General features: G+C 38.9%; 1 protein-coding gene across 1 annotated transcript; it reads left to right on the top strand.

Annotated features, from left to right (window-relative positions):
- Window positions 1-4,514: 4,514 nt before the first annotated feature.
- On the top strand, window positions 4,515-6,681 carry LOC116735878 (homeobox protein Hox-B1a-like). The gene is made up of 2 exons (XM_032588024.1): window positions 4,515-5,355; window positions 6,184-6,681. The coding sequence occupies exons 1-2, from the start codon at window positions 4,515-4,517 to the stop codon at window positions 6,528-6,530; spliced, it is 1,188 nt and encodes a 395-aa protein (XP_032443915.1). The 3' UTR covers window positions 6,531-6,681.
- The last annotated feature ends 11,728 nt before the right edge of the window (window positions 6,682-18,409 follow it).

The following is an 18,409-nucleotide window of genomic DNA, read 5'->3' as shown; positions in this document are numbered from 1 at the left end:
TGAGTAATGGTCAATAAATGCTGCTAAGCGTCCAAATCAAAGGTTCAGGTTTCAGAGTTAATGCAGCTATGCCAGCTCTCTCTCTCTCTCTCTCTCTCTCTCTCTCTCTCTCTCTGTGTCTTTCTCTCTCTCTCTCTCTCTTTCCTTTTCTCTCGCTCTCTTCCTCTCTCTCTCTCTCTTTCTCACTCTCCCTGTCTCTTTTTCTCTCTTGGTTGCTCTCTCACTCATGTATTGTATTTCAGAATTTTCAGTAAGCCACATACACATACAGATCTTCAGTCTTCTCCAGGAAAATTGGAGAAGAACTTGAAGTTATTTGACCTGCCAGCCAGATTAATTAATGTGACAGACAGTAGGACAGAAACTTATCAGTTTCCGGAATTTCTGCAGCAGCTATTAGAGACTTAGTCAAAGTTTAGACTGCCTGCTGCTTCTTCTGGTCATATGTTTATATTGGCCTGTGTTCAACACAGGATTTCACAAATATACATACCCAGCAGGCACAAAGTGTAACTGATAGCGTGAGGTGTTGGAAGCCCAGCAGATAGTTGGATTCCACTCATGACTTGACATAAGGCAGAACCTGTAAAGTCTGGCCCTTCTCATAGGGCTCTTATGAAATTTATTTTTCATTTGGTTTTCAAGAAAACATCTAAAACATTTTCACGTTCTTTGGATTGGATTTTATTTGCCTCGTGGAGTTTCAATATAAATATTAGCCATTTGCTTCAGGGTTTTGTTTATTAAATCAATGAGCAGAATTTTTTTAAGGCACCAACATGAACACCTACCTTTTTCTCCATTGCATCACTAATAAGACATAAGACTGGTTCTACTGTGATTTTCATGCTCTTTTCTGATCAAAGAAGAAGACAATACTGCAGTAATCAAAGGCAACAGAATTACTTTCTTGTTGGAATGAAGGTTGTGAATGAGCCACCAGAGTCAATCATTTGTCCTATTGTGAACCAGGTTGTCAGGTTTTACTTCAGATGATTCTCCTGTGGAACATGTAAATTGGATTATGGGAGCATATGGAATAAATGTGTTTTGTTTTTTTATAATTAAATTTTGTATTCATTTTCCACTTATGAGCAGTTTCAAAACACAAACACAAATTTAAACATTAACCTATCTAGTTGGTACAGGGTAGTTTACATTAATTTCAGTATATTGTACATATTATAGTAATAATATGACACTGGTATACACATTAGGTGCAGAGTACGGTCTATACTCATTGAGGCATATTAGTCAGACCATGTCTCATGGGGTTTTCTTCTTCTGTCCTCTTTGCTCTTTGTCCTCCAGTCTATGCAGCATGGATTTGTAAGATGAAATCTCCACCATGGCAACTTTCCATTCTTTCATCTTGTGGTCTGGGGTTGATTTCCAACGTTTCAAAATCATCCTGGAGGTTGTAATAAGTCTGACCATGTTCACAAAAACGTTACTTTAGCCACATTTGTCAAATAAACATATTTCTTCATCAAATGTTAACACACTGATGATTTAGACTCTTACTGCAGAGGGGCATAACTTTATGAGACATCAAATCTTCTCAACTACCAAAATCCAAACTTACATAAATGGAATTCCCACATAAATTTGAACAGTTTAACCCCATGACCTCCATGCCCTGTTGTACCTTCGCCACTCAGATAGGAAGATGTGTGTCATTTACTCTTCTTCTTATTCAAGTCTGTTCCTGCAGCCCTCCTGCCCACTCAGCCTGCCTCTCTCCTTTCAGACCACACTGATGATTAACCGCTCTTCTTGTCACTCGCCCACACGCTTGCCCTAATTTTGTCCCAGCGGCAGGACGGCAGCGTGTTTGCTGTCATGTCCTCCATGTGGAACTTTGAAGAGAGAAATTGATGAAGGCTTCATTATAGGTACTCACACAAATAGTAATAACAAATTTCCTTTTAGAAGGTAAATGACCCTCTGCAAAAAAAAAAAGGATCACAGACAGTACATTGTGTTGTTGCCTTAGATTCCTTTCTTGCTGCACTGGCAGGCTTTGACTTACCAGAAGGCATCTTGTCTAACTTAACTTCATTGCTGTAATAGATCAGCTCACTCATTCAATTAGCATACACTCTCACACTGGTGGATCTGCACTGTCACCCATCAGAAATCTATGGCTGCTCAAACCAATTGCTGAAAAGTAAGCTCACTCACTAAGCGTCCCTGTGATGGGGTTGTCAGATCAATATGGACCTCTGGGTCTGCAGAACCATTTGCTCCATCTTGCAGCGAAAACGTGCAGAAATAAGATAAAGCCAGATCAATGATTCTTCACAGCAATGAACGTTGATAAGAACTAAAGATAAAGTGCAACAAACTTGACAAGAGCTAAATGAAAATGAACATTCAACATTCTTGCATAAATCTGGCTGGTGAGTTATTGTTGTCTTGGTATTATCGATCCACTGTACCAAAAAATATAACATGATGCTCTTAGCAAAGGCATAAATTATTCCTACAATAGTTTATGCAATCTGACCCATCTGAAAACACCTCAGTGTCTGTTTGACTGCTGTCGTTTCACACTTTGATCCGGTACAACTGAACGTTAGAATTGGACTCGGAGAGTTCTATATCTAAGATCAGAAATATTTTCCTCTTGAGGAGAGTAACATAAAACACTGAATGTCCTAATTACCACACAAACTATAAATATTCAAAAGTACCAGCTGTGAGCAGGCTTATGCCACATACAGTGAGGGAACACTGGCCTGCATGTAATAAAAAGCGACTAGTTTAAATTATTGAAATAATTCATTCACATGAGTAAAAATGTTGAATTAGATTTTTTGCCAAGCAAATTATTTTTCCAAATTCCTTCTCTATATTCTAAAGCATTCATTGCACTGTTGATAATGCTGGAAATGTCATGGACAACATGAAAAGCAACACATGGAGTGTTTATTGAATGCCAGTTCTTTAAAGGTTCTAATAAATGGAGGGTATGAAATGTGAAAATAACCTTTAGACTTCCAGTGACAATTCTTGGCCGTTTTACTGCTGTTATTCACACATACTAAGAGAAAAAAGAACATCAACCTTTTTTACAGGAATAAGGCTAATTGCTTATCTGAGCTGTCCATGATCCAGATTTGACAGCAGATTTAATTTCTCCAATATATGGATCTTATTAGCATAAAACATAGACACCTTCATATCAATTCCATCCATTCACTTTTTGATGATTAGCTGTTTTTTCCACTAACTTTTCTTCAAGCCAAAGCCATATTTTGAGTTCAGTGATCCCATCCCACAGTGAGGTTTGACATGAAGCCTCTAAGTGCTGCTTCCTGTGAGTCTGAACCATCACATAAAAATAACACTGATATGTTTTCAGAAAGAAATTAAGTGGAATGCTGTGACGTCGGTCAAACTGAAAGTTCAGATACATCAAAATGATACGCAATCATTACACTTTGTAACTGTAAAAGACACATCAGAGCAAATGGAAACTCATAAGCCCTGAGGAATCCCTCAGGCTGTCTCTGCATGGTGGAATCCTGTACCTTAGTATCTTTTGCTTTTTCAGATGTGTTCTGCTCTGCTCTGCTCTGCTCTGCTCTGTTCTGTTCTGTTCTGTTCTGCTCTGTTCTGTTCTGGGAGCGTTTTGTTGGGAGGAGGTCTGCAGACCAGCTCACAGCTCCTCTTTTATTCTGCGGCCCTCTATTTGCTCTGACAGATCCGCGCTGATATCAGATTGATGGGCCGGTTTGATTGAAGCCTCTTTGTCGTGCTAATGCCACGCAGAGTGATGGATGAGGCGTGTGCGCCAGAACCAACGCGCGCGCACATAAACTCCACTTCTCCGGAGAATCCCGACCTTCTGTACTTCCCCCGCCACGCACGCACGAGCACCCATACACACACACACACACCAACGAACACATACACTACACTGTTTCTCTCGCTAGTGTGGCCAGCTGACAACTTCTGCCCTGGTCACCATAGGCGACATGTCACGTGACCCGCGACAGAGGTAGAAGAGAAGAAAAGAAGTGGAAAACATGTAACACAAAGGAAAGGAAGACAGAGAATAGAAGAAGAGGAAAAGTAGAGCAGCTGAAGGAAAAAATACAGAATGAAGCAGAATTGAAGGAAAGCGAGTAAAGAGGCGTCTCAAGTCGTGCGCGTCTTCTCGCGTTGTTCTGTTCTGGCACCGACGAGCGTCTGGAAACTCCAGGTTGAGTGACAGCAGGGCCCTCCGTTCACGCATCAACGGCCTGAACCGCAGCACACCAGAGGACATGATTCATGTGTGACTCGGTTGTTTGGGATGTGATGGTTTCACTTTTTCAGCTGGTTTCAGCTCATTTATTTGGCCTTTCTTTTTCCCCAACTGTTCCGTATATTTTCTTTATCATGATGTTGTTTACATTTGAAAACATTTTCATTATCTGATTTGATTTTTCTCCCCCGTTTTTCTTTCCGCCTTTCGTTGGCTTGTTGTTCTTGCTTAAGGAGAACTTTCAGCTTTACGGATCTTCATGGACAACATGAACTCTTTTGTGGAATACTCTATTTGTAACCGACCAGGCAACGGATCTTATCCTGCCGCTAAACCTGGATATCATCATCATCATCATCATCATTTGCATCACCACCACCTTCCTCTGGATCAGCACCATGGCCTCTCAGTGGCCCCCGGGTCTCTCCACACGGGCCTCAGCGGCTCCTCTGTCCCTGTGAACGGGGCCGGCGGTGACAGCGGGTACAACGCAGACGGAGGGGTGTACGGAAACACCGCAGCGGACATTGGAGAGGCGCACGAGACCGGAGGAGTGAGCCAGCATCATCAGCAGCATCCAGTAAATCATCTGGAGCATCAGCAGCAACCGCACACACACAACGGCTTCCAACATCACCAGAACCAAAGCTCTCAGAGTGGATTATTGACTCAGTATACAAACGGCAGTGGATGCACATCCGGGGCCTACGCAGGTCAGACGTGTGTTACAAACTCAGAGTATGTAGCCATCACGGGTCCTCCCAGTTCCGTCCAGCCTCAGTATTTTATGGAGGAGTCGGTGGCCTCCACTTACTACCATCAATCAGCCTTTCCTACCTCCACCCCAGCTGTCGGCCCCAGCTACAGCGGCCTTTCCGGGTCGTACTGCGGGCCGCAGGGCCCTCTTGCCAGCTCTCAGTACCCGCAGCAGATTGGCGGGGGTCTGGAAACAGTGGCTTATCTGGGGTTCCCGCAAGCAGGAGGGTATGGAGAACTGGCGGGATCCCAGGACCGAGGGAGAGAAGATGAGGACAGTCAGCAGTCGGGACAGGGGCAAACCTTTGACTGGATGAAGGTGAAGAGGAATCCCCCGAAAACAAGCCGTGAGTTATTTATTTATTTATGTATTTATTTATTTATTTATGAATGAAGAGATGTATATTTGGCGGGTAAAACAATGTATAGATAGATAGATAGATAGATAGATAGATAGATAGATAGATAGATAGATAGATAGATAGATAGATAGATAGATAGATAGATAGATAGATAGATAGATAGATAGATAGATAGATAGACTTAAGTTTCTAAAAGTCCATTTTGAAGCAACTTGCTGTTTTAAATATACAAAAACTCGCTTTACAGTTTTCTAAAATGCGTCGTTTTTGTTTTATTCTCAATTTTAAAAGCTAGGACAGTTCGCACATGAATTGAGATGGATTATTCACAGGAAGAAAAAAACAGATTTAGTGACACCGCTTTGGCCCGACATCTGATCACTCTTCTGCTCTCTCTCTCTTTCAAATTGATCTACCAGACGGGTTATTTCTCCACGGGAAGTCCTGCTGTTATCTGTTTAAACAAAGTACCCTGCCTCAGCTGCTCAGCTCCCCATGTCCGGCTGTTCTGGATTTTTAATTACATGTTTATACTTTTCATACAACTTGGAATTAGGATAAAAACACCCGAAGACTTTAATGAAAATTTCATCCAGATTAATTCAGGCAAATGTTGGAAGTCCAACTAGATATTTATTAAATGTTAATTCATTTTAATAGAATTATGAAATGACTCAAATCAGACACGAGAGATCGAGTGTTTATGCAAATGGATAATTTATTTACATTTTTATACATGCTATCTGAATTAATATTCATCAAATAAAATAAGTCAATTAAAAATGTGACATATTGTTCCCTTGTTCTCAGTCAAAGTGTCGGACTTTGGTCTCACTGGAGTTCACAACAACGCCATGCGAACCAACTTCAGCACGCGGCAGCTGACGGAGCTGGAGAAGGAGTTTCACTTCAGCAAGTACCTGACGCGGGCGCGGCGCGTGGAGATAGCAGCAACACTGGAACTGAACGAGACCCAGGTGAAGATCTGGTTCCAGAACAGACGAATGAAGCAGAAGAAACGCGAACGGGAAGGAGCGGGCAGTACTGCGCGCTCCTACTCATCCGAGACCCGCAGCGGGTTTGTCAAGGACCTGGAGGACACGGACCACTCTTCTCTATCCACCTCCCCGGGAGCGTCGCCGAGCTCCGAGACGTAGTCTGAGCGTCACTTTTTTATTACTGTGATCCAGAAACACATTTCCGTTCTCCAGACTTGTACATCCTAGGGCAATATCGAGCAACCTCTGTTTTTTTTTTCTTTGCTGATTTCCTCCATCTGTTGTTTTTGCACAACACACACTCTCCTGGATTCTGCGCATCTTATTTTATTACATTTTTGCCAAACAGTTTTACATTAATCAATACATTTGTGTCGTGAACGCTGCTTTTATAATTTTTTCATCACTTGATTTTTATTGATAGCAAACGAACAACAACAACAAAAGAGATCTAGCTCAGCCCCATGAGTTTGTCCAGGTATCCAAAAAGTCACAATAGTGACAATAGGGTGACATGTTTTAAAATATCTGCAAATATGAACAGTATATTTTAATTCTTAGCTTTCCAGAATTTTCCAAGACAAACCCTAAAGATCTCAATTGGGCAAAACCAAAAAGTGTATTTTGGGATACTGCAACACTCGAACTGGATCAAATAGGACCCAAACTGAACAGCCTGTTGTTCAACAGATCCTGCTACATGTCATAATGAACGGACTGTGTTATTTCCCATCAGTTTCATTTGTTTCAAATTACACAGTTTGCAAATGCTTGAAAACCTTTGAATGTTGTTTCATGTAAGAACTTAAATTAACTATGCCCTCTTTCAGTAAATAAGTATAACTGTGATGAAGGTTTTATGTTCTGCCAAATCTCTAAAAAAAAAGTGGAAATTATTGGGGTTCACAGGGATTGGGGCTGTTTAAGTAGATAGAATCTATTTTCTAAAGTATTTTTCAAAGATTCTTACTCTGTGTAACTTGCTTAAAAAAAGATGCATTTGTGTTCTGTCTGTAATAGTTTTACTTTCCATTAGCCAGCAGATTCAGCGACCTAAAATGGGTCACCATGTTATGTTGCTAAAACATGTGCTCTGTTTTAATACTCAAAACAGAGCACACACACAGAGTTTGATCTCACTCTCTATACAAGCTATGATTAAACATCAGTGAAGGCATTGATATTACTTTGGTGTAACAATTTATGCTGTAAAATTCTAGCGGCTTCTATGACAAAGTCATGCCTGTATTTTCATTGTTGAAATGAGGGCTTTGCAGTACAATGAGATTATTCCAAATGAAGTTTGTCGGTTGCTGTTCTAAGTGTTTCAGACTGTTCATGCAGTTCTTTCCTGTGCACTCAAACAATGAGTTTCCAGATAAACTCACTGCAGAAAGTTTCAGTTCTCATAACACCAGACTGTCACTTATTTCAACCCTGTCAGAATGTCAAAGTCTTGGATTCTAGTCTTGGATTCTAGTTAAAAACAGGTGCATTTTTGGTGATTGTGGTTATGTTTCTGAGCGTGAGCAGTGTGAAGAAAATCCAGTTTTTCATATAATGTAATGCTTTTCATTTCAACTTTTCCAAAATGTTCAGAATGTTATTCCTTTCCAACTGTAGGATGTGCAAAGATGGATTCTCAATTTAGCAAAATGTTTTGATCTGATGAAAATCCTTCACAACCTGAGAATACTAAGAATGAACACTTTAATTGTTCAGTTCACATCTGTGAGCAGCTTTGCCCATGTGGAATATTGTTGTCCTTAGAAAGCAAAAATATCTAATGTAAACATAATATTTTAATGTACTGATTTTTTTAGGTGAGAGCAGTTTTATTAGTATTAATGCCTTAAACAAACTTCCAATCATGTCCTGTTTTTCTACATAAAGCTACCTCAAATAAATCTTCTTCTGTCAATCCCTTGAGGGTGGATTCTTTCTTTTGCTTTTATAAGCATTTAGAAGTGATTATGTGTAGAATTGCAATGTTTTCTGGGTCACTGGGTTGATTAGCTAACCCAAAATTTGAGTGCAACTTAACCGCAAGTTGAATTGATATTATTCTACACTAAAATGAATTAAGCTTACTCACAGAATTTATGCAAACAGCTAAAAAAAATTTTTTTCAAAACACGAAATGTTAGTGTGTGAAAGCTGTACTGACTCTTAAAGCTAAATTTTGTGACAAAAAAAGGGCTTATTTCGTTTCTGCTGGTGATGGCACAATGTGTGTGGGATATGATGTAATGCCTAACACATTTAGAACCAGCCCAAGGCATAAATGAACTAAGCAGGTGCTTAAGGCCCCCCCAGGCCTTCAGGGGCCCCATAAGTGCTAACATTTTAACACAGACCACAGATACAGAAATGTAACATTTGTCTATTGAGAATGTCAATACTGTTAAATTTGATTTAGTGGTTTCAGCATAGGTGAAATGCTGTTAGTGGTTCTGATGTTCTTAGCAGCAACAGGGGCCCCAAGTCAAATTCTGCTCAAGGCCTCATTCATCATTAGACCAGCCCTGCATGACGAGTTAAATCCGCTGCACTGCACATCTCTCTGCTGGATACAGACGGACAAAAGGGAAATTTAATTATGTTGCTTTAGTGTCTATTGGGTTTTTAAGAAGAGACTGGTTTGGTTGCTTGAGCTGTTTGGGACGGGTTTTGCTGATCTTTGCGCAGTTGTGAGCAGCAACTCTGCCTGACTGTAAGTGGAGAAAGCATTTGACATGACGCAGTTTGATGCATTGTATCGCAGCAAAAATTGAACTTTTCAAGCATTTTTTTATCCCAGAACTCAATTTCTGTAGGGGATCATAAAAAAATGTATTTGGATGAATTTTTAATTATACTTGTTCAGCAAATTTTGAGTGATAAACAAAAAGTAAAGACAATCGTGTAAAAAAAAAAAAAATGATAGGCAGAAATGATCCATAAATAATCCAGGTTGGGTTTTCATTTTAGATGTAAAGTCAACTTAACCAAAAATGAGTCAATGTAACAAAGTTGAAATATTAATCACATCTTGCAGTTTGTGCTGCACTAAAAACAACTGAATAACTTCAAAAATTCATTTCTCAGTTTAATTACTTGTTAGACATGAGCTACCTCAACATTTTCTAAAAATAAGTCATTTCAACTTATTTCTGTTATTAAGATATCCTATTGGGTTTCACAGTGTATGTTGAACTAATTCTCCTTATTAATTTGTCCTTAAAATTGAGTTTGTGGGAGTATGGTTAAATATTTCTGTGTTGCCCTGCAAAGGATCTGCCCAGTGCCATGCTGGGAAAAGCAGGTATAGACAACAGATGGAATGTTGCACATAAAAGGATAAGTAGTTATCCGGTACTGTAGCCTTGCAGCAGAAAGGACTTGGTTTGAATCTCAGCCGGGGTTTTCTGTTTGGAATCTGCATCTGGTGACCTTTAGAGACCCTCTAGGATATCTAAACACGTAAACAGACTCTACCTCCTGCTCCTCTTCATCCCCTGCATACTCATGGTCCAGGGATGCGTGTCCTGGAGCCGGGGTGGCATGCTCAATCATCACCTTATCTCCCTCTCTCTCCAAAATACACACAGTGACATACACTAACACTAGCATTTGTTAAGTCTTTCAAAATTACTTTAAGACTAAACCATTTTAGATTCAAGTACAATTATACTTTTCGCACTGTAAATGCAAAATTGTATTTAAATGGAAATAGTAAACTTACTTAAATCAGTTTTCATGAAATTACTATTAACACTCACTTTGAGTAAGATACTTGGAATTTGTAGTTGAAAAGTCTCTCCAACTCATTCTCCTTGAGTTGTATTAATTTAGAAAAAGTAAGTTTTTGATAATTGTGCGTTTTTTTCCAAGTACTTTGGCTCAACACTGCATCCATCCAAATACAAATGCTTTACTTGAAGCTTTTCTTTTCTAGAGCCAGTGATTTATCTCATCTGACTCACGGTAAAGAGATAATCCTGGTGTTTCCATGAATAAGAGCGCATTTACATAACAGAACATCAGAAGTCTCCATGTATCATTTTATCTTAAGCTTGTCAACTAACTTTTTTGGGTGTTTTCTTGTTTTTTGGGTGGGCTGTGGGGAGGCATCAATGCAATTAATTATTTTTTTTTTCTACATGCAAAAGTTCCAGAGCAGAACATTTATTTTCTGGTATTCCTGAAAATCTGATGCACAAGACACACCTGCAAACGACAGTGACGGCTAAGAGAAATAGGGAATTCATTTTCAATTTATGTTTTATCAGACAGAATATTTTAAGAATACTTTATGTATTTCAAATATTTGATGTAATTAGAAAGGAGGAGCTAGACGTTAAATACTGTTCCCTGTCTCATTTTCAGAAAAGTGAAACTGAATGAAGTGTTGAACAACAGCAAAGAAAAGGAGGAGCTAGACGTGGAAGGTGGTGCCCCTAAGCCTTTTGCCAACCCAAATGGTATGTTGTTGATGATATGAAGCTCAAAATAGCCACTGCGTGTCTCACCGCAGTATTGGAGAGCAGACTTGTAGACCGTGAATACATAGACGTGGTCTCTTAAATCAAAGGACCAAACACCATCTGGTATCACATGCAACACGATTTCATCATTAGCAAAACTGTAGTACTTCTGCAGGTGAAGACAAAAAGGAAGTTATGTTTTTGTAATCTTGACAAAAACCTCTCATCTCAAATCAGTCTTGACCCAGTTTGTCAAATGAGACCAAGACCGAGATCGACCTCAAGACTGAGAGAAAAAGATAAAAAGAATGAGACCAAGACCAGTCTAGAGCCTTCCATTCCTGCTTTACATACAGTACCATTTAACAGGTAGACTCCTATTGAAAGGTGTCTGCTGCAAATAATACACAAATACAATTTAAAATTTAAAATACTAAAAGAGAGATATGCCAGAGTCACTGATCATTTTACAAAACTACCTGTTAACATCAACAAATCTGACCATTTTACAACATTGGCAAAAATAAGTAATGAGAAAAAAAGATTAAAACCGAACTTAAAGCCTTTCTGCAGTTTTAAAAAATTTGCTTGTCAGCGAGCCACTGTTTTGAGGTCAGAGGTCAGGCAGAACATAGTGTGCAGAAAGTTATCAGGTCAGACATTCCAGCTCATCTTGTGCTTGAAGTGAACAACTGGAACATGTTTTAAAACCCATGAAGTAAAACACAAGAAATAAAGTACAAACAAAAGTTACATGATGTTGGTAAATGGCTTTATCTGAACATACACCACTAGCACTTATAGTCTCTTAACCTAATGTAAAATTCTTTATTTCCTGTCAAGTAATCTTATAGTTACACATTCTTTTATAAACCCTTTTCTTGTAAGGAGATGGCTCCTTTAGAGTCTGTGTAGCTTATATTATGAAATCACTTGATTGTACTTAAAAACAGATTGTGGAGGGTAAAAACCTTGTTTCCTGTTACAGCTGGCAGAGACAGACTATGTATGCCTTCCGGACTGGGACAACCTTGCGGTACCCCAGAATTAGCGTTAGTGTGTTGAAGAGGAGCGTCAGTCGTAGGTCTGTTACCCCAGTGACCTGATCTTGGATTAGCAGAAGAAAATGAGTGGATATATGAATTTCAGAACTGATCCAACATTAAATATGCTTGTGGGTTCTTGTAGAAGGCAAAATTTTGTTTGAATTCTCACACACACACGCCCACGCGCCCACCCCTCCACACACACACACACCCAGAAAGAGAGAGAGAGAAAAGGTGTTGAAAGAATGGAGCACAATAGTTTGTTTATCTCAGACCAACAGAGCAAGCAGACCAGTAAGTGTGTGTGGGGAGGGCACAGAGGACATGAGGTCAGAGGATACATCATGCCAGAAGAGACAAACAGTCATAGATGTTCAGGCTTGTCTGCCACATTAACGTACATCCTTACATCCTGAATGAAGTTGGCCCCCACACCTTCTTCAAATCTTACAAAATTGGTGTCAAATGTTTGTGCTCTGTTTGTGCTGGCTGGTGCAGTAAAACATGTTGCTGTGTTGCTGTCATTGTAAAGATATTTAAAAAGCTTCCAGAGGATATCAGAGATCATCATCAATATCTTCAGAGCAAAAGCAGCAAAAACAAAAAGTTTTGCTCCACAAACCAGTCATAGTTTGGGTGTATTGACGTCATATTTTAATAGTCGCTGGTTAATTGTAGATTCCAGAATCATCCAGGAGTCATGGACAGTGCCAGGCTATTTTGCCTTCATGTTGCTGAAGATGCAATCAGCATCAGACCATCGGAAGCTAAATGTTTTGTTAAGGTAATTTTAATGCACATAATATGTGTTTGTAGCTGGCAGTATGTAACTCACTTACCTGAGTCATGATGCTATGAAAGGATTTCCTGTCAACAAAATCACCTTCATCCTACTTCCAGGAAAGTTCTCCCTGACGAGGGAATTAAAGCTCCATTTCACTCTGCCAGACGTTCCCGGCAGACCATCATAAAACTTTTGGGCCTGCCAGGTCTGACCGGCATCCTCTGCCACCACCAGAGTCAACTCACCACCAGGTAGTGGTCAGTGGACAGCTCTACACTGCTATTCATCCGAGTGTCCAAGACATTTGGCCACAAATCAGATGAGATGACAGCAAAGTGGATCATTGAACTGCAGGGTGTCCCGGTTCCAAGAGCACATATACCAGCTGTGAGGAACCAGCTGAGAACTGCGTGCAGTTCTAGTTCATTTTGTGTTCCTATATCATATCTCCCAATTATTTTTACTATTCAGAATTGTATAACAAAATTAAACCAAACCAATTTAAGGCACAATATACAGTAAGTATAGTTAAAGAAAAATATTTCTTAAATCTGCTTTCAATTGATAACTAAGCAACAAAATGTGTGAAATACACTGATACACTGACTGACCGGTTATTTCACTGAACTTTCGTACTATGATAATTCTAGGTAAATACATGTACAGGCTTCTACTCTAATAACTGTATTATGAGGAATGCAGAGTGAATTTTGTAATCCTTTGGTCATGACTCTATCATACAATGTTTGGGATGTGGGAGAAGCAGAACTTTCCTTTCAGTGTTTCCAAGAGGCCAGACAATGAGGTCATGGCATGTTATCACTGGTAAGAAATGGTTTGGTTTGATAAACCCCTCAGAGACCTTCCCCGCTTAGAACCCAGAACAATATGAAAGAGGTTGCAAGGCATAAAGACTTTTATGACACTGCTGACATGAGTATTTTTTTATCGCTGGCTGAATTATAGGGTCGGTTTGAAGTTGCTCATTCCACTTTTATGACTCCATTGGACACAAGAGAGACAGATTTCGTTGTATTTGTCTGCATCCTTATTGTTGCAGGGTCAGGTTGAGGTTGCCAGTTCACTGTTTTTCCATCCACTGTTTGTGAGTCACCGCAGAAACCTTTATTTTGTGTTCCATTTGTGTCAGTTCCAGTCTTTATGTGAATAGTTCAGTTGGTAACCTCTATTTGTTGTAAAATATATATGGCTTCCCATTTTTCTCACTGTGGATAAGGGGTTGTTGAATAATTGCAAGGTTTCTTGAGTCCATCCTCCTTTTATGGTTGTTTTTGACATGGCTCTTACCTCAATGTGCCCCACCTCACCATAAATACCGAATGTCAATGAGTTTACATCACTGTTTTCAACAATCCAGTGTAATATTAAGGTTACTGATGCTTTCATTTAGCTTTCTGTTATTTGGCGCGCTATGGAGGGCAGCAGTGGACCAGGTTTGATAGGTACCAGAACCAAGAAGGGATTTTTATTACAGATGCGTATGGACAGTGGATGAATCTTTATTCAGAAACAGTGTAGTTCCAGTTCAGTACTTCTCCTGTTCCACAAATGAAAAAGGGGCAAATGGATAATGCTCAATCAGAAAGTAGTACTATGTATAGGGATGCAAGTTATTGATTAATGAGTTGATCTAATGTTGATTGATCATATTGATTGACTAATGGTAATTGATAAGCAACCATTTTCTGAAAGCCCTGAGTTTGCTCTTATATGAAGAAGGTTGACCGTCTTTTCATGAAGAAAAAAAATGAAAACATGAAGGGCTGGATTTTTCAGACTGTTAAATTTTTTAAAAAACATAACATTTTAACAGTAATTTGTGTCAGCTGTATTACATACTGACTGAATAAACATAAAATCATATTTGTTTCACATTATTGAACTTAGACAAATTTATAAAGAATAACAAACTGGAACACTAATCGAAGGTCTAAGTAGACATTTTAAGTTAAACGATTGGAACCAATTTTAATCTAGTTGCTTTCCTAGATCTGTATTAAAAGGGATATATTATTCAAAATCCACCTTTGTAGCCCTTAAATACATTTTTTTGTACTTTGAGTTTCTAAGAGTGCAAAAAGGTTTAATATTTTTCTTTCCCAGAATTGCATAGAAATCTTTATATTCTATTTGGGTTATATATTTTTATAAAAATATTTTTCAACCTGTTAATTTTTCTCTATTCGCTATAATGTTTTTTTTGCCTGTGACATCATTGCATTTGCTGTTGAACTGTTAAACAAGGTCATGACGTTCAGCTAACCAGTGTTGTGAATGTGCCTCTTTTTTTTTCATCCCAGCGATTTTGTAGTCCAAGTTCAGTGGCAACAAAGTTGTAAGTAAAACCAGTCAAAATGTTTGGTTCTAGCACAGGATTCCTTAAATCGCTCTCTGGTATCAGAGACTCTTTGAGGTGTCTGATTAAATTGTGTTTTTCTCTGGAATATACCCACATCAGTGGGGAAAGTTCATTCGGGAGCACTTATGGACCACTACTTTAGCAACTTCCACCAGTATCAAGAGGGATTTTCTGAAATACTTTGTGTGATTGAGGTGTCAGTTCCTTCTTTCTATTGAAATTAAGACACAGTAAAGCAGTAAGCTCCAAATAATGCTAAAATGACAGCTGGTATGGATGCTGAGGGTGTAAATACAGTAGTAACTCTGTTGTGATGCATTTATTTGAATTCTGCAGGTTGGTCGTCTTCATTCTCCTGCTCTGGATCAGACTCTGGCTCCAATGAGTTAGGTTGGATTAAAAAGTCTTCCGTTGTTGACAACTTTAATAAACTTTGGAATAAAAACCAAAAAACTAACAAAAATAACATGAAACTAAGGGAGCTAGAGCATCACAAAAATGAAAAATCCAAGATAAAAGGACAGTAGACTACTGACAGGGAAACAACAAGATTTAACAGGATTTGACAGGAGGAACCAGGAAGGAGTGTGAACAGGAGAAGGGTAATACTGTGAGGGTGAATACTGGAACAAAAGACCTGGGCTAATTAGCTAACAAGTTGCAGGTGTGAAGGGGGAGAGAGAGAGAGAGAGAGAGAGAACGCTGTGAGGGAGGAGTGAGGGAGAATACACAGAGGACTAAAAAAATGGATGTAAGAGAAATAATTTAACTGTTTCTATGTATTAACTGGGACCACAGTCAGAGATTTTTGTCACTGTAGAGAAAAAGTTACATGTATTCATGTGCTTGATGTGATGTTTTTTGTTGAATATTAAACTGAATGAAAATGAAATGCCATTGTATATGCCATTTTTGTCATTTAAAAAAAATTGGGTAAATAACACCTGACTATTCTTTTGCTATTGCCTCTGTCACAATGACAGACAGCAAAGAAGTCTATCACAACCTTTGGTCTTAAAGGTTAAGAAAAGTTAAGGAGTGCCATCCATTACTGTAATTAAGGTAATGTGTTTTGAAAGTACAGTTGAGCTGAGTGCAACTCCATAAAGAGCAAAATGACAATAAGTATTACTTTGCAAGTTTCAATATGAGCCTAATGTTATGCTTCTGAAAAGAAATTCAGAAACATCAAATAGCACAATACTGAAAATACTGCTGTACAACCAAGGTATTAAGGTATTGCATATGTGTTCTCCTTTAAAAGGTCAGCTTGTTTCATCTCTTCAAACAAATATTCTAAACTTACAATCAGAGAACATGGTGGAATGCAGCGTGGAAAGATAAGAAAGGTTTAGGGGTCAACCAAGAAACATTTTTTTACCCTGACCTTCTGCGATAAGAGTTTTGGTCATTTTAACAAGATGATGGTTTTTGGTACATTCAGCAGAAAACTTAAGTGTTGGATCAGATTTCAACAAGACAGCATGACGCCTGCACTGGTCTGTCAGTAGAAAACAAGAACTTTGCTGCATTGTTCTTGCTTATGACTATTCCCTTTCTGACATGTCAGTGTTGTCAGAACATTAGCATGGACCTCTCTCTCGATTTGATCAACTTTATTCATGTTAAAAACTGTTCCCCGTCTCATTTTCAGAAAAGTGAAACTGAATGAAGTGTTGAACAACAGCAAAGAAAAGCTGCTGATTAAATATGAGAACATTTTGTATTAAATTTAATGTTTCAGCTCGTTTCAGTGTTACTTTTGATTATTTCATGTTTTTCTATCTTGTTTCTTTTTAGCTTATATGAACTAACTTCACAATATTTTGCATTGAGGTACTTAAAATCTGCTTTCATGTCTTGTTCTTTTCTACTACCATCACACAAGCTATTTATCCAGAAAACCAGTCAAAAAAGATTTAGAAATGACCATATATTTTCTTATATATCACAAAGGTTTGTTCTCAAGCTGTCTGTTCTCTTTCACAGTTTAAGGTTGACACCCTGTCCTGACATCATCACCACCAGTCTCCATCTGGGCAAGTATGTGTGTGTGAGGGGTTAGAGAGATAGTTTGGCTCCTGGGACTCAGGTTTCATTGACTTGTGTTGACCTTTACTGGGGTCACTGTGAGGTTGGGTAAAGAGATTCTTGACATTTCTCTCCATAACACCTGACCCAGTACATAACTCAGACTGAGTGTGTGTGTTGTGTGTGTATGTTGGGGGTGGCTGTTGGAGGTAAAGCACACATATCCTGCAGCCATTTATATGAATTATGTTGGTTATCAGTTTTCACCAAGGTAGTCCGCTGACAGTTTTATATTTATTGTATAACTCAACATCATTAAAGTCATGAAAGGGTGACAAATATAGTCAGCACTGTCATAAATAATTTAGCTGTAAATATAAACTGTGCTTGTTTAACACTGTTGGAAGGCAGCCTGTGGTGTAACAAAGCCTTGAAGTGGATTTTATATTTTATTTTTAAACCAACATAAAATGTATGGCATCTATTTGTTTTTACTGTACAGTACACTGACAATGCACACTGCTGTGGTAAAACCCAAACATTTATCAAAGAGTGTGAGGAGTAGTAAGTAAGTAAAGTCATTGAACCACGACAACATGTAAGGTACATGTGTGTACAAAAGATTTTGATAAACTGAGCTGGGGAAGTCATGGATTCAAACTATTCAAATTTCATTCCAATAGTTTGATCACTGAAAGATCGGTAACATGAGCTTGTTACGTTTCATTGGTATTTTTACTTTGGTATTAATTTTCCTTGATGATAAGATAATAGAAACAAGAATGAAAACCACATATAAAGTTACATATAAGTGACCATAAAATCCATATGTTGACAGTTTTGGCTTTCGATGAGCAAGTTTTGTTTTTGATACCGAGGTTGTTGGAAAGCAGGCAGACTGATGAAAGCTGTGGAAGGCTGTGGTGGATGACCGCAGAGCGTGTGGAAATCGGATCCTATCTGACGGCAGGACCCAGAGGTGGTGTGGAAGCACAAGGAACGACTTCAACCTGGAGGCGCAGGGAACATGAGACGAGAACATGAAGCAGGATAGAAAGTAGTCAAGAAGTTGATCAAACAGCAAGAAGGTAAATTCTCAGAGAACTTTTTCTACCAGAAAAAGTTGAGTGTCAGGCAAAGACAGATAATCCAACAGCTTCTTAAATCCCCTGCAGATGATGGAATGATTGTAGACAGGTGTGGAATCTGCAGCAACGATCCTCTGTTCAGGAAAGATCACACAATTGTATGTTGCGTGATTAACTGTTGCATAATGCAAGGCGAAAACTGCAGACATTCAGTCTGTAGATGGGCAGAAAATGAAGACATTC

Source organism: Xiphophorus hellerii, chromosome 16 (genome assembly GCF_003331165.1).
Source record: "Xiphophorus hellerii strain 12219 chromosome 16, Xiphophorus_hellerii-4.1, whole genome shotgun sequence".
NCBI lineage: Eukaryota > Metazoa > Chordata > Actinopteri > Cyprinodontiformes > Poeciliidae > Xiphophorus > Xiphophorus hellerii.
The sequence above is the reverse complement of the archived record's forward strand: the minus strand, read 5'-3'. Positions and strand labels throughout refer to the sequence as shown.

Excerpts from the sequence above, each read along its gene's own strand:
- LOC116735878 (XM_032588024.1), top strand. The coding sequence starts at position 4,515 with ATGGACAACATGAACTCTTTTGTGGAATACTCTATTTGTAACCGACCA. Across the intron at positions 5,356-6,183 it reads GAGGAATCCCCCGAAAACAA|TCAAAGTGTCGGACTTTGGT; the intron begins GCCGTGAGTTAT and ends CCTTGTTCTCAG.